At 53.3% G+C, this 27,987-nt stretch overlaps 1 protein-coding gene across 7 annotated transcripts; it reads left to right on the forward strand.

Annotated features, from left to right (window-relative positions):
- On the forward strand, positions 1 to 27,971 carry Fbxl19 (F-box and leucine rich repeat protein 19). Of its 7 annotated transcripts, none has more exons than XM_076553124.1 (13): positions 1 to 114; positions 3,738 to 3,875; positions 4,206 to 4,400; positions 7,362 to 7,562; positions 9,385 to 9,528; positions 9,655 to 9,741; positions 9,819 to 10,037; positions 10,541 to 10,702; positions 11,669 to 12,180; positions 21,026 to 21,189; positions 21,286 to 21,447; positions 26,330 to 26,548; positions 26,659 to 27,971. In XM_076553124.1, exons 4-13 carry the CDS (start codon positions 7,386 to 7,388, stop codon positions 26,835 to 26,837), a joined length of 2,025 nt encoding a protein of 674 aa, XP_076409239.1. In that variant the 5' UTR covers positions 1 to 114; positions 3,738 to 3,875; positions 4,206 to 4,400; positions 7,362 to 7,385; the 3' UTR covers positions 26,838 to 27,971. The 7 variants fall into 7 exon arrangements, with proteins under 7 accessions (XP_076409239.1, XP_076409248.1, XP_042140139.1 ...); XM_076553133.1 differs by lacking the exon at positions 1 to 114 and adding an exon at positions 2,942 to 3,100; XM_042284205.2 differs by lacking the exon at positions 1 to 114 and adding an exon at positions 3,405 to 3,610 and having other exon boundaries at positions 4,194 to 4,400.
- The last annotated feature ends 16 nt before the right edge of the window (positions 27,972 to 27,987 follow it).

Here is a 27,987-nt window from a genome sequence, read left to right on the forward strand (position 1 = left end):
GAAAGACTAGTCAGTGCTCTTAACCTCTGAGCCATCTCTCCAGCTCTTAACTCAGGTTTTAACTATACAAGTAGTATCTACTGGTGGTAAAATTTTCACTCATGAAGTGAAAAGGTAAGTGTTTTTTGTTTTGTTTTGTTTGTTTTTTTTCCAGGGGTGGGGGTGGAACTCAGGGTTTTACTCCTGGTAGTCCAGCACTCTCCCACGGCTAAGGCTGAGGCACACCCGACTTTTCCTGGGCTTTCCTTTGCAATCTCCTGTCTGCCTGTCGGTTAGGGTGCAGAAACACTGCTCAGCACTGAGGGACTATACAGGAGTGGTAGCGGGGTGTGGTGGCACACACCTTCAAGTTCCGGCACTCGGGAGGCAGAAGCAGAAGGATCTCCATGGCTCTGAGGCCAGCCTGGTCTACAGGCAAGTTCTAGGTCACCTGAAGCTACACACGGAGACGCCATCACAAAGAAGAGAGAGGGGAGGGGGAGTGATGGTTCTTTTCCTCAGTAATCTTATTCTAGCTGTCAGAGCTAACGAGAGGCCTGCAGTGCTTACGTGTAAAGACTGTGGTAAATGAGGGGGTGGAGTGCTCTTTGTTTTTGAAACCTGAATTCCAGGATTTGAGATCTCTCTCTCTTTCCTTCTGCATCTCTGTGTTGCTGTGTGCACGTCCATATAGGTGCCCTCAGGCCAGAAGTGTCAGATCCACTGGAGTTGGATTTACAGACAGTTATGAACTGCCTCATGTGGGTGCTGGAAAGACCAGGCTGGCCTCGAACTCACAGAGATCTGCCTGCCTCTGCCTCCCGAGTGCTGGCATTAAAGTTGTGTGCCGCCACTGCCTGACTTAAAATATTTTTAATTTCTCCCTCCATGTAAGACTTTTTTTTTTTTTTTTTTTTTTTTTTTTTTGAGACAGGGTTTCTCTGTGTAGTTTGGGTTCTTGTCCTGGAACTTGCTCTGTGGACCAGGCCAGACCTGCCTGCCTCTGCCTCCCTAGTGCTGGGATTAAAGGTGTGTGCCACCACCGCCCGGCTCCACGTAAGACTTTTATGCAAGTTGCTTTTTTTTCTCCCTACCCTGTAAAACCTTTTTTACATAAAGGCCGCCACTCTAGTCTAGGAATTCGGTGGCCTGGAGCAGTGACCTGTGCTTGGAGCAGTGACGCCTTCCCCTCCCCCCCTCCGTTTCCTGTGCACCAATTCTTTTCAGACTGAGTAAGGTTAAATAAGACTGTGAGGTCAGACCCCAGCCAACGGGGAAAGACATAGTCACCATATGCACTAGAACAAAAACTAAAACATTTCTTTGTGGGTTCACTCATTCAAGTCCTTTTTTTTTTTCTTCTTCTTGGAGACAGGGTTTCTCTGTGTAGCCCGGGCTTCTCTGTGTAGCCCGGGCTGTCCTGGAAATTGTTCTATAGACCAGGCTGGCCTTCAACTCAGAGATCTGCCTGCCTTTGCCTCCTGAGTGCTAGAATTAAAAGCCTGCGCTGTTGTAGAATATTATTTTCAGATGTGTTACATTTGTTTATGCTGTGGAACATTTGTTTCATGATGCAAAGATGTGTTGTTTTCTTTTGTTTGTTTGTTTTTCAAGACATGGTTTCTCTGTGTAGTTTTGGTGCCTGTCCTGGATCTCACTCTGTGGACCAGGCTGGCCTCGAACTCACATTGTTCTATAGACCAGGCTGGCCTTCAACTCAGAGATCTGCCTGCCTCTGCCTCCCGATTGCTGGGATTAAAGGTGTGCACCACCACCGCCCGGCATGTTGCATTTGTTTAATTCTGTGAAGCTGTGTTACTTTGTCTAAAACACTTGATTGGTTTAATAAAGAGCTTCAAGGCCAATAGCTAGGCAGGAGAGGGGGACAGGTGGGGCTGCCAGGCAGAGAGACTGAATAAATAGGAGAAGAAAAAGAGGGATAGAGGAAGCAAGAGAGATCAAGAAGTGAGGAAAAAAGGGGCCAGCCACATAGCTAGCCAAGGTGTAGGAGTAAAGGCAAGATTACAGAAGTAAGCAAAGGAAAAAGCCCAGAAGCAAAAGGTAGATGGGATAATTCAAGGAAAGCTGGCAAGAAACAAGCCAAGCTAAGGCCTGGCATTTATAAGTAATAATAAGTCTCTGTATGGTTTATTTGGGAGCTGGATGGTGGGCCCCCTCAAAGCGTAAAGAGTAAAAACAACCAACATCAAGGTTTGCCTTTCTTTGTGATTCTGAGCTTATTTCTAACATTGAGGACCCCAGCTTCTTCTACCTATAAAGTGGGATTCTAAGTCAGGTGGTGGCACATGCCTTAAATCTCAGCTCTCTGGAGGCAGAAGCAGATGGATCTCTGTGAGTTTGAGGCCAGCCTAGTCTATAGAGCGAGTTCCAAAGCTACAGAGAAACCCTGTCTTGAAAAACCAAGGAAAAAAAAAAAGGGATTCTAACTTAAGTTTTTTTTTTTTTTTTTTTTTAAGACAGAGTTTTCTCTGTTTAGTCCTTGCTGGTTTTGTTTGTTTTAAGACAGTCTTATGCTGCTTAGGATGGCCTTGAACTTCTGATCCTCCTGCTTCTACTCCCCAAGTGCTGGAATTACAGGTTGGAGCCCCCCTCCCCACACTGTTCATTTGTTTTTGAGACAATGTCTTCCTATGTAGCATGGGTTGGCTTAAACCTGGAGTCCTCCTAGTTCAGTCTCCCAAATACCGGGATAACAGGTTTGCACTACCACACCCATAAGAGTTTTTTGGTTTTTGTTTTTTTGAAACAGGGTTTCTCAGTGTAGCTTTGTGCCTTTCCTGGAACTCACTCTGTAGCCCAGGCTGGCCTCAACTCACAGAGATCCCAAGTGCTGGGATTAAAGGCGTTCAGCACTACTGCCCAGCTCATAAGACTTCTTATAGGGTTCTTTTTCTTTTTTTTTTTTTCCAGACAGGGTTTCTCTGTGTAGTCCTGGCTGTCCTGGAACTTACTCTGTAGACTAGGTTGGACTCAAACTCAGAAATCTGCCTGCCTCTGCCTCCCAAGTTCTGGGATTAAAGGCGTGAGCCACCAGGCTCAACTCTTACAGGAATCTTGGGAGGATCAAATGAGAAGCTGAAAGCATTTGGTAGTATTTGAGGTAGGACTGAGATGTAGCTGTAGTAAAGCTGGGTGGAGATGTGGGATGGGTGAAAAAGTGCAACTTGGGTCCGTGTGTGGACAGCGCTGGAAAAAGGCCAGAAAGCCGTCCTTGCCAGCTGACTTAAAAGCAGAGTGGATTTAAAATGGACAGACACATCCCTGGGAAACATGACTGATGTGTGAGCTGCAAGGAGCCTCTATTTACCTTAAGGCTAGCAGTCCTAGCAAACTGTGACTTCACACAGTTTTGGTCTGAGTTAACTTCCCAGGCAGAAAGGCCACACCCACCGAGTCTCCAGCAGGCTGGAGACTGAGAGGAGACAAGGAATCAGTGGGACTGCCTCGGGTAGAAGTCAGCGCGGGTTTTCCAGGGCTCAGGAGGAAGATCAAAATGGCATAAAGCAGGCCATTGGCAGCTGAGAGTCCAGAGGAGCCCTCCAAGGCTGAAAAGACAAGGCGTGAGCCTTCACAGCACACACATGCTACAAGTTCGGGTTGAGGAAATTTGGTCAGTGTGCTCGTCCTCTGTTAAAAGGAGAGATGGCGCCCCCTGGGAACCGTGCTGGGTAGAGATGGTTGGAAGAGGGGTGGGAGGTAAGATGGGGGTCATCTACTTGTCAGTTTTCTTCTCACAGAAACTCACTGTCCGGCATGATGGATTCCTGGGCTTCCAAAATGATGGGGCTGGAAGGGACCTCGAAAAAATAACTGCCGTCACATGCTCGTACCAGAACTGGTTACTTTCTTGAACACTTAACGCTAACTGCTTGGAGGTGAGTATTATCACCCCCTTTTCGGGTAAGAAACTGAGGTTTGATGACTTCCTAAGGCAGGAAGGAGATTTTGTATATTTCAAAGTCTTCTTCCTTTGGTCTGCCTGATGTGTACGGTATCGATTTGCTAAGGTTTGGGGAAGGAGCATCGTGTGTTATGTGCTCAGGCTTTCCAAGGGACAAGAGCGTGACCACGCCTCCCTGGTCGCGACGATATTGGTTATGGTTGCTTTCTTTTAAAACATGAAGTCGTCACTCTCCGAGAAAGCGGACATCCTATACTCCCTGATCACCCCGATGTTTCTCTCTCACCCGCAGTGATTCCCACAGGTGACATCCGTTCTCCACTGGAGAATGAAAGCCTGAGACTACATTTCCCTGCAAGCCCTTTAGAAACGAAGGCCAGGAGGAAATAGACTTTCCGTTTCCGTTCGCTTGCAATTTGGCGTGTTCGCGGTGATACCTATTTCAACACTTAGCATCCTTTCTCTGTACAGCTAAAGAAGACACTACATACCCCAGCAGGTACTGGCACCCAGGGCAGGCGACTCGGTTGCCATCTCTGCAGCAGTCCTTTCCTACTTATCCTCAGAGAACAGTCTTAGCCCTTGGACTACAAATCCCATGGCATCGCCTGCTCTTTGACCCGCCATCTTTGCGGTAGTCCCCGCCCCTCTCACTTCCATTGTCTCGACAGAAGATAAAAGAGGGGATCGGGGAAGACTACAGTTCCCGGCCGGCTTTGCACCACTGAGTGCGGGATTTTGGTAGTTCAGGCGGGCGAGGCGCTCCAAGTGGTAGAATGAAGCGACCGGGAAAGGTTAGGCAGCCTGCCATCTTTACGGTAGTCTCTTTATGCTCCTGGTTCTGGCATTCTTAAGGAACACAGGGAAGCTAGAAAACTACCATTCCCATCCCACTGCATAAGATCGACTTAGTAGGTGCACGCCCCTCGTTCGCCATCTTGTTTGTAGTCCTCGTTCCTTTTCACCTTTCCATTGTTCCTGACGAGTAGAAATGGCAGCGGGAAGGCAGCAGATGGACTGCGACTCCCGTCAGGTACCACACACGCGGAGGGTTGTGGACCAGAGGGCGTGTGAGTGCCTGGAAAGGAGGTCGGGTCGGGGGAAAAGGCCATCTTGTTTGTAGTCATCGTTCCCGCTCCTTCTCTATGTCCTGCTACGGGGAATCTCGGGTCAACTGGACTCTAATTCCCGCCATGCTCGGCTCCCAGCGTGGCATGCTTTCCGCCATCTTATTTGTAGTCCCGGCTGGCCCCGGCCTCCCACTTTTCCCACGGTAGCGCCAGCGTTTGCAGGACTACATCTCCCGTCGTGCTTTGCACGCGCCCGTCCTGGAAAGTGGAGGTGGTGGAGGAAGGAGGGAGAAGGGGGCGGGGTTCCTCTGGGAGAAGGAGGGAGTAAAAAGGAGGAGGAGGTGGGAAGGAGGGAGGGGAGAGGGAGGAGAGGAGGAAGGAGGAAGGAGCTGAGGAGGGATGAGAGCGGCGACCAGGGCCCGGGGCCGAAGCAGCGCGAGGCTAGGGGTCCAGGGGTGCTGAGACACCCCAACTGCCCCCACCCCCCTTCCTGCCTCTGCCCCATCCTTTCCTTGCACCCTCCCATTTTAGGAGAGGATTTATTCAAATTTTATTTAAATCCCCATATCTTGAGGGTCGCGCGTTTGAAGGGGGGGGGAGGGCGGGGGCGCGCGCAAGCTGGGGGGGGCGGGGCCGGAGCAGCTTCCTTCACCCCCCTCCGCGCGCCCTGTCTCCGTAGGTCAGGGGGCCGCAGTCCAGGGGCGGACCCAGGGGAGGGGGGCAGGTTGCAGTGACCCCCCCCTCCCCGGGAACCGGCGGTGGGCGGGGTTTGAACCCCGGAAACGGTGGGGGGCCCCCGGGTCTGTCCCTGGACCCCTGGGCAGTTGGAGCTGGGAAGGGGCCAGTTAAGGGTCGGGGGCTTCGGGGAGAGGTGGGGGTGGGGAGCGGAGACTCGTACCCGGGACTGAGTGGGGCCCGGGCAGCAGCTGAGCACCCTGCGCCCGAGGAGCCCCCGTTGGCCTGGGGGGGCTGAGGGACTGAGCCCCCCAGAGCAGGACCTCCCCCTGGAAGGGCCGCGCCGCAGCCCGTGGGAGGGCCTCGCCCCCGGCGCTCCCCAGCTCCACTCGCTGCCGTCCCGGCCTCCGCCGGAGGGAGGGGCCGAGCGCCCTCGGGGGGCCGTGGACCCCGGCGTTCTGAGCGTTCCGCGCCCCGCGCCGCCCGGCCCCCCCGCCGCCGATGGCCGCCGACCCGCCGGGAGCTGCCGAGAAGGGAGAGATGGCTCCCGGGACACGTGTGAGGTGGGTTCGTGCGGCTCCTCCTCGCCCCCAGACCTGGGCAGCTCCCACTCCCATTCAATCCTCAGCCCGGCCTCTCCCTGCCTTCCCCGCCCCCAGCCTCGCCCTCCCTCCGCTCCGAACTCTTCTCCAACCTTCTTTCCTATAACCTCCCAACCCTAGGGAACCGGCCTGCCTCCCCCGACCCTGCTGCCCCTTGCAGACCTCCCCCTCCGTCCCCCGCCTCCAGTCGCCGCCCTCTAGGCCCCTCCCCCGGAGTGCTGGAGGGCCCCATACCCTGTGGATGGTCTGGAAGTCCTTGGAAAGGGAGAAGCCAGGGGGAAGCAGGGTCTAAGGCCGGCTGGGGAGAGAGACCCCTCCAGGCTTGCAGAGTCCATGTGGGATTTGAGAGGATCTGGTTTCCATGGGCAGGAGAGCCCCAGGGATTCCAGACCATTAGGGATGAAAAGCAGCCTGGTAAGATGTGGGGTAGTGGGGGGGAGATCTAAAGCCGAGCCCACCTTGAATTTTGTTGAGATGTTAGGCTGGCTTGTAGAAGAATCCCGGGGAACCCGGGAGATGACCCAGGCTGCCTGAGGGATCCTATTGGATATCCTGGAGCAGACGACTTCTGTATGGGCTGAGAAGGGGCACTTAGGCATCTCAGGGGTGTCAGCCCTGGGAAATGGAGAGCACAGTGGGTCATTAGAAATGGGGTATGGGTCTCGTTAGAGTATCCGGATTTGAAAGGTTTGAATGACTAGTACCCAGGAGAAAGAAGGGAGAGAGGGAGAAAGGAAAGTGTTTGCACCCTGCAGTCTGAGGCCAATCTGTGAGCATGGGATGTTGGGGTAACAGGTATGAGTTGGGAGCTCCCTGAGGTAAGGCTGCAGACTTGAAGCCCTTTCCAGGAAGCGTGGCTTGGGATGTTAGGGGAGGGGCTCCGGTGGGTGTCCCTCCTTCCTGGGTTGGGAATAATCAGCAGGAGGGAATGTTAGATGGGGAGGGAGGTCTGGAGAGGGAGTGGCGCTCTACGCAGGACACTGGAGGGCTGACCTTCTGGGCTCCAGGGTAGAAATAGCTCTGCCCCACCAGAGGTGCCGAGAGCTTGCGGCCAGGATTCTCGGAGGCCAGCGTTCCGCAGGCCTCTCTGACCTTACCTCCATCTGCCTACAGCCCTCGGCGTTGCTGACGCCCCCAATGTCGTCGAGCAGCCGGGGGCCGGGGGCCGGAGCGCGCCGACGCCGAACCCGCTGCCGCCGCTGCCGGGCCTGTGTGCGAACTGAGTGCGGGGACTGCCACTTCTGCCGAGACATGAAGAAGTTTGGGGGGCCCGGGCGCATGAAGCAGTCGTGCCTGCTCCGGCAGTGCACTGCGGTGAGTCTTGCACCCCCGTGCCGGGTCCCTTGGAACCCCAGGCATGTTTCCCCAGAGCACCCTTAGAAGAACTGGCCTGAGCACTCTCTGGGTGTCTAGTGGCCGCTTTCCTGAATGTCCGGTGCACGAGGTGAGTCTTCCCCCCCCCACCGCCCCCCATGGCGGTACCTTGGAACCCCAAGCGTACTTCCACAGAGCACCATTACATTAGTAGTACTGGCCTGAGCACTCGCTGGGTGTCTAATGGCTGCCTCCTGGAATGTCCGGTGCACCAGTGAGTCTTGCCCCGCCATGGCGGTACCTTCAGCACCATTACATTAGTAGTACTGGCCTGAGCGCTCTCTGGGTGTCTAATGGCTGCCTTCCGGAATGTCCGGGGCTCGGCGGGGAGTCTTGCCCCGCCATGGCGGTACCTTGGAACCCCAGGCGTCCTTCCACAGAGCACCATTACATTAGTAGTACTGGCCTGAGCACTCACTCTCCGGGTGTCTAATGGCTGCCTCCCGGAATGTCCGGTGCACGTGGCGAGTCTTGTCCCCCATGCGGGTACCTTGGAATCCTCAGCACCATTAATGTTAGTGGTACTGGCCTGAGCACTCACTCTCTGGGTGTCAGGTGGCTGCCTCCCTGAATGTCCCTTAGAGGTGCTGTTTGTTCATTCACTTCCTTCACTGATTTGTTTAAATGTCTGGTTTTGTCTCTGTCACAAAATGGGGGCGGGGGGCACACCCACAGAAGAATCTCCCGCAGGTCTGTAGGAAGCTCAGCATCAGCTATGTGCCCCGGCCCGAGTGTGTGTGTAAGGGGAGCCCATCCCACCAATGGAGAATAGCTCTTGCCTTTGGCCTCTTCACACACCTGTGGGTATCTTGAACTTGAGGCCCCGGACCCCCTTCTTGTAACCTTGAGCAAATCACTGAACTTCAGGAACCTTCTCGGTAAAATGTTTCCTTTGCCGAGTCTCACAGATTAGACAGGAGTGTGCTATGAATGCCCCATTGAGAGGCCCGCACACAGTAGTTATCTGGAAACGGTTTCTTCCACGCCTCCCTCATCCTTTGAGCAGCCCTGGACACCAGAGTGGCCATTCCCCAGTAGCCACAAGGAAGCGGCGTTCTCCTGCACACAGGTCACTGCCTCCTCCTCCTCCTCCTGGTCCTCCAGCCACTCTTTCCTGCTTGCACTTTCACCCTCATGGCCTTTTCTTCCTCTGTCCCCAACCCCTTGCCTTACTTTCTGATCCTGCTCCTTGATCTAGATCCGTGGCCTTCAGCATCCCAGATACGATTCAGTGTGACCATTGTCCTCCCTCAAGTCACGTTGTCTGGAGACTGCTGCCTTTCCCCCAAGATGAAGTAGCTGTGACTACATATTCCCAGGGTCTTTCCCTAGCTGGTCTTCAGTTCCCTGACTGGGCCTCAGAGGCACTCACTCTTTGGACTGCCCACTGAACAACCTTAGGATTCCCCCAGCTGCTCCTCCTCTGTCTTCTTTACCCATTCTGAGCATTCCACTGGAAGCCAGTTATAATTTCGGGAGCACACTGGCCTTGGACCCTGTGCTGACAGTCCATTAATGACCGTAGCTGTGTCTCCAACCCCACGTTCTTTGTCTTGTTCTTGACAATGGTCCTGCAAAGGACAGACCCCTCGCCCCATTTTAAAGATGCAGAAAATCAGTTGCTGAGAGCATCCTGGCAAAAGGACCAAATTCAGGATTTGGCCTGTGGGATCTGAACCTACCTCATTCTACAGCTCACGCTGAAGAAAGTCTACTCTGTAGCTTGGTTTTGGGGTCTCTGATGTCTCCTCTTTCCCAACAGCCCGTGCTCCCACACACAGCTGTATGCCTCTTGTGTGGGGAGGCAGGGAAGGAGGATACAGTGGAGGGAGAGGAAGAGAAATTTGGCTTGAGCCTCATGGAATGTACAATTTGCAACGAGATCGTCCACCCTGGCTGCCTGAAGGTGATAACTCTGGGGACCCTGCAGCCTGGGGTGGGCTAGACTATCAGGGAGCCAGAAAGTAGGCCAGTATATTCTGGGCATACACTGGCACCTTCTTCTATTCACTCTCTGGTTTCTTGCCCGCAGATGGGAAAGGCTGAGGGTGTTATCAATTCTGAGATTCCCAACTGCTGGGAATGCCCCCGATGTACCCAGGAAGGGCGGACAAGCAAGGTAAGGCCGGGCCGGGACAGGGGCAGGGCTGGGGCCGGGAGCTAGCTGGGGCCTCATCCCCAGCTTACACTTTCCAGGATGCAGGTGAGGGTGCAGGGCGCCGTAGGGCTGACAATGGTGAGGAAGGCGCTAACCTAGGGGGTGGATGGAAGCTGACAGAGGAACCACCACCGCCACCACCCCTGCCCAGAAGAAAGGGACCCTTACCTGCTGGCCCTCCCCCTGACGATGTGCCTGGGCCCCCCAAACGGAAGGAGAGGGAGGCGGGGAATGAGCCCCCCACCCCAAGGAAAAAGGTGAGTGGAAGGGTGAGGCTGCTCTAGCCCATGGGATTCTGGGAGCTGTAGTCTTAGCTGGTGGGTGCGTTGGTTCTGGAGCCAGGTCCTGCGTGACCTGGGGAAACGGGGGCTGTGTGGGTTCCCCGAGAGGTGTTTGGGAGTTGTAGCGGGGCTGTGGATGGAGCATGCTCACTGAAGAAGAAATACAAGTGTGAGGTAACTGGTACAGGCCAGGAATCTGAGAGACCTGGAGAATTAGGGAGGAGCTACAGAGCATGCTCAGACTACTACAGAGGCGGAGGGAAGGGCTCAGCAGAGCCTGAGGGGGAAGAAAGGCTCTGAGGAGCATGCTCAGTAAGCCAACACACTGATTACAAGGTTAGCTTGCTGAGCGGTCTTCCTGGGATGGGGGCTTCTGGGACTTGTGGTCCAAGAAGAGGACTTGGACCTTAGTTTGGTAGTCAGTAAGGGCCTCTAATGGAGTCTCTCTTCTTCCCCATATCTCCTTTTTGCCCTGATAGGTGAAAGGAGGCCGAGAGAGGCACTTGAAGAAGGTGGGTGGAGACGCCTGCCTCCTCCGAGGAGCGGACCCGGGCAGCCCCGGCCTTCTGCCCCCCAGGGTTCTGAATCCGAGCCAGGCCTTCTCATCCTGCCACCCTGGGCTCCCTCCCGAGAGCTGGGAGGTGTGCCGGGGACCTCCCCCTCCATCCTTCCTTACCCCACCCACCCTCTGTGGAGACTAAGATCTGCCCCTTCCTTCTCACTGTCTTGCCCTAACCCCACATGGCCCCTGAGGACTCCTGGAAAGAGCTGGGTGGGATAATAGACGGGTCCTGGTTGTAGGAACCCCTGACTCCCAGCAGCCACTGGGCTGTCGTCTGGCCATTTTTCTAAGCCTAAGTGTAAAGAACTAAAGTGCAGTTTCTGCCAGATCACCGATTGTTTATGTGGTCCTGGCAGGTTTGTTAGCTGCTCTGGGCTGACAAATGGGTTTTCTAATTTGTGAGATGGAAACATCCACTTACCTTACCTCTTCTTCCATCCCACAACACTAGATAAATCCACATAAAAGTAATAGGACCCAGAGAAGTTAAAAGATAGGCCCAAGATCCCATGGCAAAGCTAGAATTCTGATATGCCTCTGCATTGGCAATCTAGACACACGGCTCTGCCTGACGCCCAAATCCTCCACCAGTCTGTAACCTTGGACAAGTCCCTGAGTCTTTTTGAGCCTCCCCCAGTATCTAAAAGGAGTAGCCTAAGTTGTCTCTATATTAGGTCACTGTGGGGACCTGAGTCAGAGCAAGGCTACTCCACACCAAGACAGACAAATTATTGCTGTCCCCACATTGGGGACTTGTCTAGTCCAGCTGTTCCATGCTGTAGATGGTGAAACAAGACTTTCCACGTCCCAGAATTGAAAAGGCAAGGCAGCGCTCCACACAAGGTCTCTGGGACCCACCAGCTGTCTGGACTTTGAATCCACACTGTAGATAAGGAAACTGAAGTCCAGAGATGGACTGTGGTTGGAATTAGGAACTCCTCGGGACTGTGGCTGCTGGGCTCTTCATCCTCTGGTGACCCCTTCTGGGTGAGTGGTTGGGAGAGTCATTCTAGGCCCTTGTACAGCCTCACCTGTCTCTCTGCAGAAACCAAAGCCACCTATGGCCTCTGCTGAGGGACCAGCAGTGCCGTCCCCATCACCACAGAGGGAGAAATTGGAGCGTTTTAAGCGTATGTGCCAGCTGCTGGAGCGGGTGCCTGATACCTCCTCTTCCTCCTCGGACTCAGACTCTGACTCAGACTCATCTGGCACTTCGCTTAGCGAGGACGAAGCTCCTGGGGAGGCCCGCAATGGGCGGCGGCCAGCCCGTGGCAGCTCTGGCGAGAAGGAGAACCGTGGGGGGCGGCGGGCTATACGCCCTGGCAGTGGGGGACCACTGCTCAGCTGGCCTCTGGGTCCTGCCCCCCCACCACGGCCTCCACAGTTGGAGCGGCACGTGGTACGGCCCCCCCCTCGAAGCCCCGAGCCTGACACTCTGCCTTTGGCTGCTGGATCCGACCACCCCCTGCCTCGGGCTGCCTGGCTTCGTGTCTTCCAGCACCTCGGACCCCGAGAGCTGTGTGTCTGCATGCGAGTCTGCCGGACTTGGAGCCGCTGGTGAGTGGCCACACAGGCCTGAGTTAGTTCTTGCTTGGTGGGTGACCTATAATAGGTCTCTGTTTCTCTGGGAATCTTGGCCTTTCTTGGTGGGTCTGTTGTGTGTGATCCTTTCATGGTTACCCCAAGCTCACTTAACCCTCCCAGTGGCTCTGCAGAAGAGATAGTAGAATCAGGAGTTTGAATCTGGACCCCGTGGCTCCAACTAGTTCCTTTTAGTTTGTATGTGTGTGGTTAGTATGTGCCAAGCAGAGTGTCAAGTGGTGTCCACGGCGCTCGTGTTTTGAGGGCCATCTTCTGAGAACAGTCTGGTCTGGGCCCAGCTCTACTAAGGTAGCCCTTGCCCTCTAAAGCAGCCGACCCTGGCCCCCTCCCCCTCCCCAGGGTCATCCTCCGAAGCCTGTCCTCCGCTCTGATCCTCTCCCAACAAGCTTCCTCCTCCCGCCTGCTCCCACAGCGTGCTGTTCCCCTAATGGGGCACAAAGAGGCCTTTGGCATGTGGACAAGCTTTCATTCTTTTTATTTTCCTGTTCCCATCAGTTTCTGGGGTTGGGGACACATAGTGTGTATCGATTTTTATCTTCATATCCCCAGCATAGTACAAAGGCTGTATAGATTGATGTTCAAGAAATGTTTTACTGAGTAAATACAAGCTTTTTCCCAGGACTCAGATTGCTGTCAGGGCTTCAACAATGTTGCATCTCCTGCCCTCAGGAGGCTGAGGCAGGAGGAGCCTGAGGCAGGAGGAGCCTGAGTTGGAGGCCAGTCTTGGCTACATTAATGATACTTTGAATTAAAAAAAGGAGGGGTGGTTATCTTTGTAAAGCAGCAGCACCTGGAGGGCTGAGGCACACTTGAAGCTGGCTGCCTAAGTTAGGGGCTCCATGAGACTCCCGCCCTCTTCCTTTGGGACAGGATCTGGAGAGCTAGTCCTTTGCCTTGGGGCTTCCGTAGAGCCAGGGAGGCTGGTATGCGGGAGCCGGAGGCTAATGGCTCTGGTAGACTGTTTGCTCCAGTGAGCTCATGCCCTTCGGCTAGTTTTTTAACTTCCTCGTGCCTGCCTTACTTACTTCTTTCTTTTTTACCCTCCCTCCTTCCTTCTTTCCCAGTACCAGGAATTGAGCCCAGGGACTGGTGCATAGACCAATTCACCACCACTGAAGTATACCCCGGGCCATCTTCTTCTTGTTTTTGAGACAGGCTCTCGAAACTGCATAGGCTAGTCCTGTGATCCTTTCACTCCAAGTAGCTAGAATTACAGGTCTGCACCACCAGGTCTGGTCTCATTTTCTTCATTTCTTCATAGAAAACCAGGATAGCTAGTGACAGCAGCACACACCTTTAGTCCCAGCACTCAGGAGGCAGAGGCAGGCGGATCTCTGTGAGTTCGAGGCCAGCCTGGGCTACAGAGTGAGTTCCAGGACAGCCAAGGCTGTTACACAGAGAAACCATGTCTCAGTCCGTCTCCCCCCCCCCCCCCCCCCCCCCGCCAACAACAACAAAAAAGAAGAGTGCTCTGGAAGATTTCGTAGACTGAAGCATAGATGCAGTCACAGAAATTGCTGAGGGTGACCACACCGCCTGGGATGTCGTCACTGGGGAGATGTCTGTCCAAGCCTTTTAGGCTAGCTCTATGCTTGACACATGGGATCCATGAAGAGACCTGTAGCTAGAAGTGGACAAAAGCGGAGAGGCCAGTGAGTGTATAATGTTTCCCAGCTCGGGCCCTGCTTTAGCCAGAGGTGATGGCCTCTCTTCTCACTTGGACTCTGGGATGTATATTAATGTAGTTGGAGCCCAGGTCCTAAGAAGGATTAGCTCTAAGATGCCCTTGCACTTCAGGATACCAAAATCCAAACAAGACAGTGTTTGTATATAATCTGCTCAATCTCTACATGACTTATAATATCTAATACAATGGGAAGAATATAGAAAGTTACTATACTGTATTGTTCAGGGAATAACAAAACTTGTCTCCTTCAGTACATAAGCAATTTTTGTTTTGAATGTTTCCACCCGTGGGCGGTTGACTCCTTAGATGCGGAACCTCAGATACAGAAGCCAAGTCCTATTTACCTTGTGGGATTTAATGAGGCAGTTCCTGCAGAGCACTCAGCAAAGAGCCTGAGGGTACTGAGCCTCAGTAAATGGTGCCTTCAGGTGAGGAGAACCACAGGACTGCAGAGGCCTGTGGGGATCACGGTGGGGGACATGTCTGGAAGCTCTGCTGCATCTGGACCCTGAAGCAGGGCAGTAGGGAGGGCTACAGAGTGAGACTTTGGGGAGGGGAGAGGAGACCAGGGCTCGCTGGCGTTCAGAACGCCCCTGCCTCAGGCCTGCACCAACATGCCTGACTCGGGGAACGGTACCTGGGCTTCGGGGTGCAACTCTGTAATTCCACCACGTGGAAGAGTGAGGCAGAAAGATGGCAACTTCCAGGCTCGCCTTGGCAGTTTATTAGACACTTCTCAAGATGAAAAGACCGGGAGAGTTGAGTCTTGGGAGGCAGAGGCAGGTGGGTCTCTGCAAGTTGAGGCTAGCCTGGTCTACAGAGCGAGTTCCAGGACAGCCTACATTAACAAAAAGAAAGGAAGGAAGGAAAGGGTGGGGGCTGAGGAGATAGTTCAGTCAGTAAGGTATTTGTTGTGAAGACCAAAGTTCCATCTCCAGAACCCATGTAAAAGGCCAGCAGGAGACAGAATTCCTGGGCTTGCTGGCCAGCCAGCCTAACCTGATCAGCAAGCTCTGGTCTGGTTAGAGACCCTGTTTCCAAAAAACAAGGGGGAGGGGGAGCAGCTGGAGAGATGGCTCATCAGTTAAGAGCGTGAACTGCTCTTGCAGAGGAAGGGGTTGGGAATGTGACTTAATGCTAGAGCAGTTGCTTATCATGGTCCTAGGTTCAAGCCTTTGTACTGCAGAAAATGGCTTGGACTTGCTGACTCATTGGCTGTGAAGATTGTCTTGTGAATGTCAGCTAAATGTGACCCGGGAGATAGTGATGTTCTTGAAGCTTGGGATCACAGAGGAGGAACAGATAGTTTCAGTGCAGAGAGAACTCAGATTTGATCTCTTTGGTCTGAAAAGCTTGTGAACCAGTCAGATACCACTCCTGAGAAAGTAAGGTCTGATGCTGACTTGAAAGTTTTAATCCTGTAGGTAGCAGATTTGATAAAGCAGTGGTTCTCAACCTTCTGATGCTGTGACCCTTGACTATATCTTCACGTTGCGGTGACCCCAACCATACAATTATTTTTGTTGCTACTTCATAAGTGTAGTTTTGCTACTGTTAGGAATTGTACTGTAAATATCTGTGTTTTCTGATGGTCTTGGGCAACCCCTGTGAAAGGGTCCTTCCGCTCCCCAAAGGGGTCTCGACCCACGGGTTGAGAACTGTTGTGGTAGAGAGCAGAGATGGAATATGAGTATGAGCTAGAGAAAGCAACCCAAGAATTTGGGAGATGAAGGTGGGTCCTACAAAAAGAGAGTCTGAGGAAGGAAGGAAGGAAGGAATGATGAGCAGTGGTGATCTGATGGGAGGTCACAGGAGAGCAGTGACCAAAGGTGACAGTTGGCTTTGCTATCAGAAGGGCTGGGGGTGCAGTGCTTGCTAATATGTGGAGGATCTGGGTTCTGTCTCCAGCCACACACACACACAACCTTGCTGTTCTTGGCTGTGCTTAGAGAGAGGGAGAGCCAAAGCTAGAGTCAGACATCCACTCCAGTTCAGGGGCTGGGGCCGGGGATCTGCTGCACCCCTGGTGTCTGAGAAGGCATCCAGCATTCACTAGCTGTGAAGGCCACAGTGAGTGAATGAGCATAAATGAAGAATGGGATGTGGAAAGAAGTAGAAGAGGGTGTAGCTGGAGAGCGTTGGAAGTGGGAGAGCAGGCAGTTGCAGGCTTTCCTGTCTGGTGGCTTTGATTATTTAGAACTGGGAGGCAAAGGGCGGGCAGGGGGTTGTGGAGGAGGTGTTGATGTACTAGGTAGACATCGCAGTTTTCAAGGACGTGGGCAGAGAAGGAAGGGGGCAGGACTGGCACGCGGTCAAGGCTGGTTGGTGGGAACCTGGAGGACAGTGTAGTTTAGGATCCCAGAAGGCTCTGAAGGAAGAACTAGCTGTGGCCTGTGTCCGCAGTGATGCAGAGCTTGCAGAGAGCACTTAGTGCTGGCCCAGCTCTGTCCCCAGGGGCTTCTGCAAGATGAGATTTGGAACTGCAGTGGAAGACAGGAGGATATGGGCTAAGCTGGACTCAAATAGGCAGCCTATTCGAGAATCCTCAGCTGAGCAGCGGTGGCGCACGCCTTTAATCCCAGCTCTCGGGAGGCAGAGGCAGGTGGAGCTCTATGAGTTCGAAGCCAGCCTCGTCTACAGAGTGAGTTCCAGACAGCCAGGACAGTTTCACAGAGAAATCTGTCTTGATGTGGGGGCAGAAAAAGGAAAGAACTCTTGTGTGCCTTGTCTTTCAAGTGCCACTTTTCTCCGTGGCACCTCCCCAGCTTGAAAGACATCATGGCTCCCCATCCCCTCAGCCAGGCTGCACCCCAGTGGACGTGGCTGCACCCCAGTGGACGTGGCTGCACCCCAGGGAACCCTCCCGTGCCGCCGCCCCTTTGTTGCTGTAACAAGTCTTTGAAGTCAGAACTCTCACCCCATTTTATGGCTTGGGAAATAGAGGCCCAGAGAGGTCTCCCCAAGTGTGGAGGTGGAAGAACTAGGGTTAGCGCTCCTCAGCTTGTGCACCTCCCTTCTGCCTCTGTGCCTGTGACAGTATGCGGCCTGGCTTCCTTGGGAACCTCGTGGGGTTCAGGATTCAGGCTCCATCCACTTAATACCTATGGGTCCTTGAACAGGGTTTTGTTTTTGTTTTTAATTTATGTATGTGCGTGTGCTTGTGTGAGTTTATGTGCACCACAGGCATGCATGAGCGTGTTGGGTCCCCTGGAACCAGAGCTTCAGGCAGTTGTGAGCTGTCATGTGGCCTCCCGGAACCAAACCCGGGTCCCCTTGCAAGAGCAGTAAGTGCTCTTTACTGCTAAGCTCTGCTCTCTCTCTGGCTCTTGAGACACTTTTTAACCTCTCTGGGCTTTATTTTTCTTAGCTGAACAAAGCAGGTGATAAGCATCTCCCAGGGATGGTGTGGACTTAAATGCTTAGTGCAAAGAGCAGCACTCAGTACCTGGTAACTAAACACATGCCATTGGTCCTGTGATCATCAGCACCATCCTGTTACGGTGACTTGTCCTCATTCTTGCCACCTGAGTTTTCCAGAGCTGCCATGGTGTACTGCTCCTGGGTGTAGACAGATGGCCCTCGTCCACCTCCCCCTTCCCATTATCTTTACAGGACGTTCCCTTCTCCCAGTCTCTGGGTTGCGGAGCCATGTCCTCAGCATCTTGGTCTTCCCCAGTGGTTTCTTTGTTCCTCATGCCCAGAGGAAGCTGGGTACTCCTATCAGTAGGTCCTCCACAGCTGTTGGCCGTCACACTGAGGTTTAATCCCGCCTTCCCGGGACTGACTGTCATGGGATGAGTTGGCTCCAGCCAAGAAATGATCAGAGAGACTTCCTGAGTGTGAAGGTTGAGCCTTGAAGGGCCTGGGAGAGTTGACCTTCCTGGCAATGAAGAATGTGCCAGATTATGTTGGCACTAGATAGCATTGCATGCCTATATAGGCAGGCGGATAGGTATTCTGACCCGGCTTTTGTGGAATATGATACAGAACCACAGTTGGGGACCCGTGAGTACCTTCAAATTAGGATTTTCTTTCCAAGTGTGGTCAATCCAGGAGGCCTTCAAGGAGAGGAGCTAGGACTCAAGGCTGGCCAGAGAAGGCTTTGGATGTAGCAGGTCAGAGTAGCAAGGGAGAAAGAAGCTGACCAGACAGATGGATCTGGCTCTGTGTTTTTTCTTCTTAGAACTGGAGAGGTGGGGCCGGGCGGTGGTGGCGCATGCCTTTAATCCCAGCACTCGGGAGGCAGAGGCAGGCGGATCTCTGTGAGTTCGAGGCCAGCCTGGGCTACCAAGTGAGCTCCAGGAAAGGCACAAAACTACACAGAGAAACCCTGTCTTGAAAAACCAAAAAAAAAAAAAAAAAAAAAAAGAATTGGAGAGGTGTTTATGGGATGAGTGGAAGGGGGGGTGGAGAGGAGAGACTGGAACGCAGAGAGAAGGGAAGAGGACTTGGTGGACTTGGTCCCCCTTGAAGCTGACTTGCATAGCATCCGTAGCCTTTGCTGGAACGCCTTCCAGCTGTGGGGTGTTGGCAAGGTTTCTGTTTCGTTTTTGTTGTTTGGTTTTTGTTTGTTGGTGTTTCTCTCTCTCTCTCTCTCTCTCTCTCTCTCTCTCTCTCTCTCTTTCTCTCTCTCTCTCAGCAGGGTCTTAAACTTGTGACGTTCCTCTTCTTGGCCTCCCATGTGCTGGGATTGCGCGGGTACACTTCCACACCTAGTTTGTTGGTGTTTTGAGTCAGGCTCTGGCTCCACTGCCCAATGTGACCTCAAACTCCTTAGCCCAGTGATGCTCCTGCCTCAGCCTCCTGAGGAACTAAGGCTGCCAGCATGTGCTTTGAGTTAGTCTGTAAGTGACAGTCAGTCAAAACCAAGTCTGTTGGTTTTCACAAGGACGTCTGTTGGGAGCCACTGCATCTTTAACCTCTTTGCTTTTTTCCTTTTTCCTTTTCTTTCTTTCTTTTGGTTTTTTTGAGACAGCATTTCTCTGTGTGGTTTTGTAGACCAGGCTGGCCTCGAACTCACAGAGATCCGCCTGCCTCTGCCTCCCGAGTGCTGGGATTAAAGGTGTGCACCACCACCACCCAGCCTTTAACCTCTTTCTGATCCATATCACCTGCTTACCTGGCTATAGTTTTTAGGTAGACTACAGCCATGGCAACTCCTGACTGGAGTGTAACAGTTTTCATTGAGTGCCTGTCCGTCGAGGGCCTGGGGGTGGGGTGGGGTGGGGTGTCAGCCTGGGACACAAACTGTCACCAGGCCTGGCGCGGGCACCCGCTCCTGCTGAGCCACCTCACTGGCTTTCGGCCACAGCGTCCCACTGTGCAGTGTGGACCGGCCTTTAAACTTTTCTTATTTGGGAGGAGGTGTGGTTTAAGAAGATAACTGGATCAGTGCTCTCTCCACCTTCACGTGGGTTCTGGGGATAGAGCTCGGGCAGGGGTCGTCAGGCTTGCATGGTCAGCATTTTACTGACCAAGCATCTGTAGCCCTTGTTTGTTTTAAGTTACACATTTCTGGGAACCTCTGTTATCTGCTGCTCATTTTTTTGTGTTTTGTTTCTTTAAGATAGAGGCTGTCAGGTGGCTGAGGCCAGCCTTGAACCTCTCACGTGCTAGAATTGCAGGCCTATGCCACACTCCCAGACAGCGCTGGCTGTCAGTGCAGCTAGACAATGATTTAAAGGCAAACTCAGGCCAGATGTGGTGGCACACACCTGCAGTCCTAGTTGAAGCAGGAAGAATATCTCAAGGTCTTTTTTTTTTCCTTCCTGAGACAGGGTTTTTCTGTGTAGTCCTGGCTGTCCTGGAACTGGCTCTGTGGACCAGGCTGGACTTTGAATTCACAGAGATTCACCTGCCTGTGCCTCCTGAGTGCTGGGATTAAAGGCATGCACGGTCATGCCCGGCCCACCTCAAGTTCTAGAGTAGCCTAAATAGTGAGTTCCAAACCAGCTTGGCCTACAGAGTGAGTTTCAAACTAGCCTGGGCTACAGTGTGAGGTCCTTTCCCAAACAAACCAAAAAAGATAAACCCATGTTATACAGAGAAATAGATAGCAAGACAGAGAAAAGACAGTAATACCTCCTTCAACCTATGGCTTCCCAGGTCTCATCCCCAGCTTGTCCATCTAGTTCAGTGGGAATTTCCTGGCTTGCCTTTGAAAGTTACTGAAGTAGAAAACCTTTAGCGTACCCCAAGATGTCAACAGCTTCTTTTCAGGAGAGCTGGGGAGGCTAATTGATCGACTGTCTGGGAGCCTCCACTCACTGCTTGTCGGGCCAGTTGCAGCTTGGAATGCTGGAGTCAGACTTGTTTGGCTTCACAGTCTGTGTGTTCGCATTTGTTCTCTGGAGCCGGGGACCCCCACCCCACCCCACCCCCTCCGCCAGTCTTCCATAAACACTTATGAATGGATGGTTGAGGGAGTGCGCGTAGTGGAAGCCTGGCTTGATTCATTTATTCAGTCAACAAGTGTGCAGTTACTAACCTACACTTTGCACCCGCCTTTAGTGTGTTGGGTGCTGGGGATCCACAGGTGAAGAAGGCCAAATCTGTCCCCGTGGAACTTAGGAACTTACATCCTAGTGGAGGAAACTCCATAATCAGACAGACAGGAAATATCGGGGCTGTAAATCCAGAGTTGAGTAGCCACATGGCAGAGTAACCCTGAAAAGTGCCTGTGTGCCCTATCCTAACTCAGGGAGAGAGATCAAGAAGCCCAGAGGTAGAGTCTGGGGGCTGCTCAGATCTCTTTGGCATTAATTACATCAAATGGTGTGTATGGTGTTGTGTAGCTACCTGGCAAAGTGCTTTATAAGTTGTAAGGTCCATGAACTGTAATTATTTCATTTGATCCGACAGTAGCCCTGCAAGTGGCCTGAATCATTATCTTCCGTTTATAACTGAAGTCTTCTGACTCAGGGAGAGGAACAGACTTGCACAGGGTCTTGCTTCCCTTTAGCAGTGGGGTGAGGTCCTAAGTCCAGTCCTTTTGGCTGGAGGACAGAATAATCTTGCCATCTTTGGGACAGGAGAGAGCTGGGGTGAGTGTTGAGATCGTGGGTTCCTTGAGAGTTGGCTCTGAGGACTCTGTCTCCCCCCTGTGGCTGGCAGGTGCTACGACAAGCGTCTGTGGCCTAGGATGGACCTGAGCAGGAGGAAGTCACTGACCCCACCTATGCTTAGTGGGGTTGTCCGCCGCCAACCTCGTGCTCTGGACCTCAGCTGGACAGGTGTTTCCAAAAAGCAGCTCATGTGGCTTCTGAACCGACTGCAAGGTAGGGCCGGTGGTGCGTCAGGAGAGGGCGGGGACAGAGGGGTGGGTGCCAGATGACGTTCCAGCATCTGCTTCCTGACCGCGCGCGCACTTCTAGGCCTGCAGGAGCTGGTGCTTTCCGGGTGCTCCTGGCTCTCCGTCTCCGCCCTGGGCTCAGCCCCACTGCCCGCACTGCGGCTCTTGGACCTCCGCTGGATTGAAGATGTCAAAGACTCCCAGCTTCGTGAGCTGCTGCTGCCTCCACCCGACACTAAACCAGGTTTGACACCGGGGGTCATCTGGGAAGGACGGGCGGGTGAAGTTGGGTGTAGGCTCTGAAGGCTCTTCTGAAGCGCCAGGCATTAAAGTAGGGATGGAAGGAACTAGGAACTGGGACAGGAAGACCTGTGTGGCCATTTTTCATTCCCTCACTTTCCTACTGTGTGCTTGGAACTAAGTCTTGAAAGGACAGTGTTCCCTAGGAAGGGAAGGGAAGGCCTGGGGAGGAGTAATGGTGTTCAGACATCCTCTTCGGCCCCAAGTGTCTTCACACCAGAGCCAGGAGAGCCACCCGAAAGGGCACATCTGTTTGTATCACCCCGTGTTCTAACTCTCATGGTCTCTAGTACTGTGAAGAAAGACTACGTTTTTTGTCTCCATGCCTAGGGAACTCAGTCCCTATACATGTTAGGCCAGCCCTCTACCACTGAGCTCATGGGGTTGGTTTTTGTTGTTTGTAGTGGGAAGTTTTCCTGTGCCCCACAGCTGCTCGGTCCCAAGTAAACACACAGAGGCTTCTATTAATTACAAACCAACTGTATGGCCTATAGCTCAGGCTTCTCGCTAGCAAGCTCTTTCATTTTAATCTATGTGTTGTCACGTGGCCATGGCGTTTCTGGTCTGCTGGCATCTTGTTGCTCCTTGGGCAGCAGGTTGGTGTCTCTTCTTCCCGCCTATCTCTTTCCTCTATCTCTGCTTGGATTTCCTGCCCGCCTATAAGCTGCCTTAGCAAATTAGGCCAAAGCAGCTTATTATTAACCAATAGGAACAACATATATTCACAGTGTGCAGGAAGACACCCACATCAGTTGTTGTGGTTTTCCACAGGGTCTCATTATATAGACCAGGCTGGCCTCAAACTCAGGAGATCAGCTTGCCTCTGTCTCCCATGTGCGGGAATTAGCGTGAGCCACCACATTTGACCATTTCTTAGTTTTTGTTTTTGAAACAGGTTTTGTTTTTTGTTTTTTCGAGACAGGGTTTCTCTGTGTAGCTTTGGAGCCTGTCCTGGAACACACTCTGTAGACTAGGTTGGCCTCCGACTCACAGAGATCCGCCTGGGATCAAATGCGTGCACCACCACCCCCCAGGTTGAGACAGGTTTTGTTCTGTAGACTAGACCAGCCTGGAACCTGTGATGCTCTGCCTGTGAGCACTGAGTCTATAGATGCGGACCACTCTCCTTGAATTAAACCACTGTCTTTCACTGTGGTGGCTGACGGCCGCCTCGGCCGGCCTCCTGCTGCGCTCCTGTATTTTAGCTACTTCAGCCTTCTTGCCAAGTTCTCTCCAATTCTGGGGCCTCTTCCTTTCCCATCCTCTTCACCTCTTATGCTGGACCATCCTCACCTGATTAACCCCTGTCCTTTCTAATTCACTGGAGGAAAGACACCACACTTGTATTTTTTCCTGGCACCTCTCTGAAGCCATGCATTCACGGGGAAGAGGTTTCTGTGCACAAGCCCTTTTCTCTTGGCTCTCACCAAGTGTGACTGGCTCGGGCAGGGCAGGCTGGGCCCTCAGTGGAAGCCCAACTCTTCGTCTTTGTCCTCCTTCTTTTTCTGATGATTCATTTTCTTCCATTTCAGAGCTGTGTCCGCTCTTAGTTTATCTAATACGCTCAGCTTTCTCACTTCTGTGACATACGCTAATGTCCCCTGCCCTTTTCCCCACAAGTTCGAAGTGACCTTTCCTCTGGTAGACTTGGGCTGTGGCCGGCCACTCTGTAAATGTGCTGCTTCTCTAGGCTGTGAGCTATGTGAAGGGGTGAACCTGGGGCTTGACAGCCGAATGCCCACAGCGGTAGTCACAGAAGCGATGTTTGGGTGCCAGCCTTAGGGGTGAACCTGGGGCTTGGCAGCCGAATGCCCACAGCGGTAGTCACAGAAGCGATGTTTGGGGGCCAGCCTTAGGGGTGAACCTGGGGCTTGACAGCCGAATGCCCACAGCGGTAGTCACAGAAGCGATGTTTGGGGGCCAGCCTTAGGGGTGACACCAGCAGCCCTGTTGCTACTGTTCATTGTCAGAGTAAAGAAGTGTTGGTTCAAGAAAAACCTCTGATACAGATGTCTATATTGAAATGTCATTTTAAGGGCTGGAGAGAGGGCTCAGTGTCTGCTCTTCCCCAGGACCTTTGGATCCTAGCACCCCCATGATCGCTTACAGCCATCTGTAACTCAAGTCCCAGGGGATCCAGGACCCTTTTCTGACCTCCTCTGGTGCTGCACACATAGAGCCTTACATGCAAGCAAAATATCTATACATGTAAAACATTTAGCTGAGCAGTGTGGTGCATACCTTTAATCCCAGCAACTGGGAAGCAGAGGCCAGCCTGGGCTACAGAGTGAGTTCCAGGACAGCCAGGGCTACACAGAGAAACCCTGTCTTGAAAATCTAAAACAACAACCAGATTCCCTTTTTGTATTGTTAGTCATTCACTCACAAGTTTGAAGCCAGGCTGGGTGTGGTGGTCCACACCACTTGGAGTCCCAGCACTTCTGAGGCAGAAGCAGGGGGGGACTGTGCATTTGAGGCCAGCCTGAGCTCGATATTAAGATTCTATCTCAAAAATAAATTTTAAGTAAAGAGTAAGTCTAACTGAAGCCTGGTAGTCCATTCCTGTGACTTGAGCTACTCAGGAATTTGAGGCAGGAGTATCAGGAATTCAGGGCAAGCCTAGGCAACTTAGAGAGACTCGGCCCCAGAAAGTAAATGAGGACACAGCTGAGTGGAGAGTGTTCACCTGGCATGCACAAGGCTCTAGGTTCAGCACTTAGACCCCTACCACTGCCACACACACCTCCACGTTTTTTCAGTACTGTGCAGATGCCACAGACCATGTCTGGAAACTTGTCTGTCTGTGACATCTGGTGATGTTTTTCTCAGGGCCAGGCTGGTGCCTGGTGGATGATCGCATTGTGCTAAGTCTGATGCAGTCTCCAGGCCGAAGGGCACTGACTGTTACTTCATAAGCATGTGCTCTCAGACAGGTGACTCCGTGTTCTCATCTGTGAACAGAGGTGATCAAAGTAGAGGCTTGGCTTCCCTCTTTACATTTTTTTTTTTCAGAGCTGAGGACCGAACCCAGGGCCTTGGCTTGCTAGGCAAGTGCTCTATCACTGAGCTAAATCCCCAACCCCAATTTTTTTTTTTTTTATTTTCATTGTTTAAAATTATATGTATATGCTGTGTGTGGATATGTGCACATGAGTGCAGATGCTTTCAGAGCTGATAGGGGTGCTAGGTCCTCTGGAAGCATTGTATGTGTGCCTAACCACTGAGCCATTTCTGTAGCCCCAAGGCTTGGCTTCTCTCTCTCTCTCTCTCTCTTTTTTTTTTTTTCTTTTTTCTTTTTGAGGCAGAGTTTCTCTGTGTAGCTATCCCTGGCTTCCTGGAACCAAATTCACAGAGATCCACCTGCCTCTGCCTTCCATGTCCTGGGATTAAAGGCGTGTGCCACCATTGCCTGGCTAGGGCTTGACTTCTTAGAGTGTAGTTTCAGACCCAGCAATGTTACCACAAGAGAATTTGGAAGAAAAGTAAGCCTGAGATCTTGGGCCTGCAGTTCTGGGGTGGGGCCAGCAGTCCACTATCAGGGATTAAGCCAGTGGTGTGGGGGTGGGAGGACACTGAACCCTTTCCCCTGGAGAGATGGAGAAGGAGGTCTCTGGACTCCTGCAGTGGCCAGCAGCTGGTGAGCATAGGTCATCTACCTCATCAGGGCTGTGGACAGAGCCATTTGTGAACTGTAGCCCCAGTGTGTGGGGACGGAGTTAGGGTCAAAGCTGAAACAAAGATAGGAATCAGTGTTTCATCAGGAAGTTACCCTGCTCTTAGTTTTCTGTTGCTGTGTTAAACATCACGACCAAAGGAACTTGGGGAGGAAAGGATTAATTTCTTCTTACAGCTTGTAGTTCATTATGAAGTCAGGGTGGGAACTGAAGCAGAGACCACCAACGTACACTGCAGACTGGCTTGTTCTCCATGGCTTGCTCAGCTTGAATTTTACACCACCCAGGTCTGCTTGCCCAGGTGGTATTGCCCACAGTCAGCTGGGCCCTCCTCTGTCAATCATTAGTAAGAACCTGCCCCCACAGACTTGCCTGCATGCCAGTCTGATGGAGGACATTCTTACAGTCTCTCTTCGAAAGAGTCTGGCTTGTATCACGTTGACAAAAATGAGAAAAACAACCAGCACATACCTCCAGAGGATTTCAAGTAGAGGAGAGATACTAGCCCTTTTGGGTTTGAGAATGGTTCCTTGATGCCAGAAAGTAGATCAGGCACAGGAGCATTCAGGAGGTCGAGGCGGGAGAATTGCTGCTGATTTGAGGCCAGCTAGGTCCGCAGGGATTTACAGCCAGCCAGAGTTCCATAGCATGGGTGTGGGAGGGTGTCTGCGGTCAGACCTGGTTCTTGGTGGAGAAGGAACGAGAGGAGTTCAAGGGAGACTGTGGAGCCAGAGCAGAGACCTCATAGTCAGGGGAGGGAGAGTGGAGGAGCACTGTTTAGGGATCATGGGTGAAAGTACTGAGCATCCTACTAGGGACAGAGCGCCCCAACAGTTCCTGCTTTCTTGGAACTGACATTTTTATGTAGGGAGAAAAAGATCCCTAAGGAAAAACTTATACAGTGTGTCAGATACTGGGGGAGGGTGGGAGTTAGGAGAGGAATGAAGACCTGGAGCTCTCCTGGGAGCCTCCCTGAGGGGATAGGAGCAGCAGAGGAGACGAGGCTGGGTGCTGTGGGTGTCTGGAAGAGCAGGTCATGTGGAGCAGCAGGTGTGGGCAGATAATGACCAGCATGAGGGCGGTGGCCGGGCTCTGGGGTAGGGTCCAGGGTAGGAGGGGCCTCGAGGGCTGAATTCTACTTTGTCTGCCCAGGGCAAACAGAGAGCCGCGGTCGTCTGCAGGGGGTGGCCGAACTCCGCCTGGCAGGCCTGGAGCTCACTGATGCCTCCCTGAGGCTCCTACTGCGCCATGCTCCCCAGCTCAGTGCCCTGGACTTGAGTCACTGCGCCCATGTCGGGGACCCAAGTGTTCACCTCCTCACGGCTCCCACTTCCCCTCTCCGAGAGACACTGGTGCACCTCAACCTTGCTGGTAAGTGTGGTCCCCTGTCGGCCTGGCTTGCCTGGCGATGTGGGTTCCCTGCCTGTGCCCACTGCCTCCTCCACACTATCTAGTCTCAGCTGGTACTGCCTCCTCCCCAGGATGCCACCGCCTCACGGACCACTGCCTTCCACTGTTCCGCCGCTGCCCACGTCTTCGCCGCCTGGACCTGCGCTCTTGCCGCCAGCTCTCACCCGAAGCTTGTGCCCGGTTGGCAGCTGCTGGGCCCCCTGGCCCCTTCCGCTGCCCCGAAGAGAAACTCCTTCTCAAGGACAGCTAGTTGGGCGCCCGTGCTCCCTTCCCCCAGGACTCGCCGCCGAGAGCACCTGGACCTCGCCTTCATTTCACGCCCCGTCGGGAGGCCTGGTTGTTTTCCTTCGTGACTTGGCACTCCTCTAAGTTTAATGACTTGGGATTCCTGCCCAGGCACTTGAGCCAGCCTCTTCCCCTCTCTCCCACCCGCACTGATATCTCGGGGGGTCTTTGCTCCCCATCTCGCCCTTCCACCTGCTTCATCGTCCGTCTCCTTGGGGGAGTGGGTCAGGAGGTACCGGGGAGGCGCTGAGCCAAAGGGATGGTGGGGGGCGGGGAAGGAGGAGGGATGCTGGGAGCCAGGGGCCGGGGAGGTGAGGAGTGGGGGGGGGGGCAGAAAGCAGACCAACAAGGGTTCAGGGAACAGAGACCAGTTGGGTGGGATGGGGGGCCAAAAAGGGAAACCAGAGGAGCAATTGGGGATCCAGGTATCCTACCAGATAGGGGGCTCCAGAAGCCAGGGAACGCCAGGACTGGGGGCTGGGAGGGGGGCACACTGGGGACAGCACCCTCTGTGGGGTTACCCCTCCTGTGTCCCCACCCGTCCGGATTTCAGTTCTTTCCCGCACCCTCGCTCCTTGAACGTCACTGAAAATGGCAGCTATTGCAAGGAGTGGGGCCACGGGTCGGCCTGTTGATCTCGTGGCCCAGGGCAGTGGTGAGGGGTAGCCCAGACCCCTGCCTGGCTCTCTATCCACACAATACTTGAACATTCATCTGTACTGAAGTGTTACTTGAACCGGGGGAACCTCGGACCTGGGGAGTGTGACGTGGGGGACGGGCTGACCGACACTGGGCCGGTGGGTGCCGGGTCCGGACCGCCCACCCCCAGCTTTCCTGCTTTCCTGTCTTGAACAGCTCCGCCCCTCCGGCCCCAGCGAGCGTCGGGGTGGGGGACGTCAGCTTGAAGATGGGCAAGATGGGACTTCTCTCCAGCTTGCCTCTTCCCATTCTCTCATCGTCATGGAAACTTGTGTCCCATTTGCCCAGGGAACTGCCACTCCTGGTTGCCGTGGAAACCGCAGCCAATGGACACCTCTGGAAAACAGTGCTGAGACTGGAAGCGGTCCCTCTTAGTTGCTGTGGGAACTTAGTAACGGACTCTCGGCGCCTCCCCG

Source organism: Peromyscus maniculatus, chromosome 1 (assembly GCF_049852395.1).
Source record: "Peromyscus maniculatus bairdii isolate BWxNUB_F1_BW_parent chromosome 1, HU_Pman_BW_mat_3.1, whole genome shotgun sequence".
In the NCBI taxonomy this organism is placed as follows: Eukaryota; Metazoa; Chordata; class Mammalia; order Rodentia; family Cricetidae; genus Peromyscus; species Peromyscus maniculatus.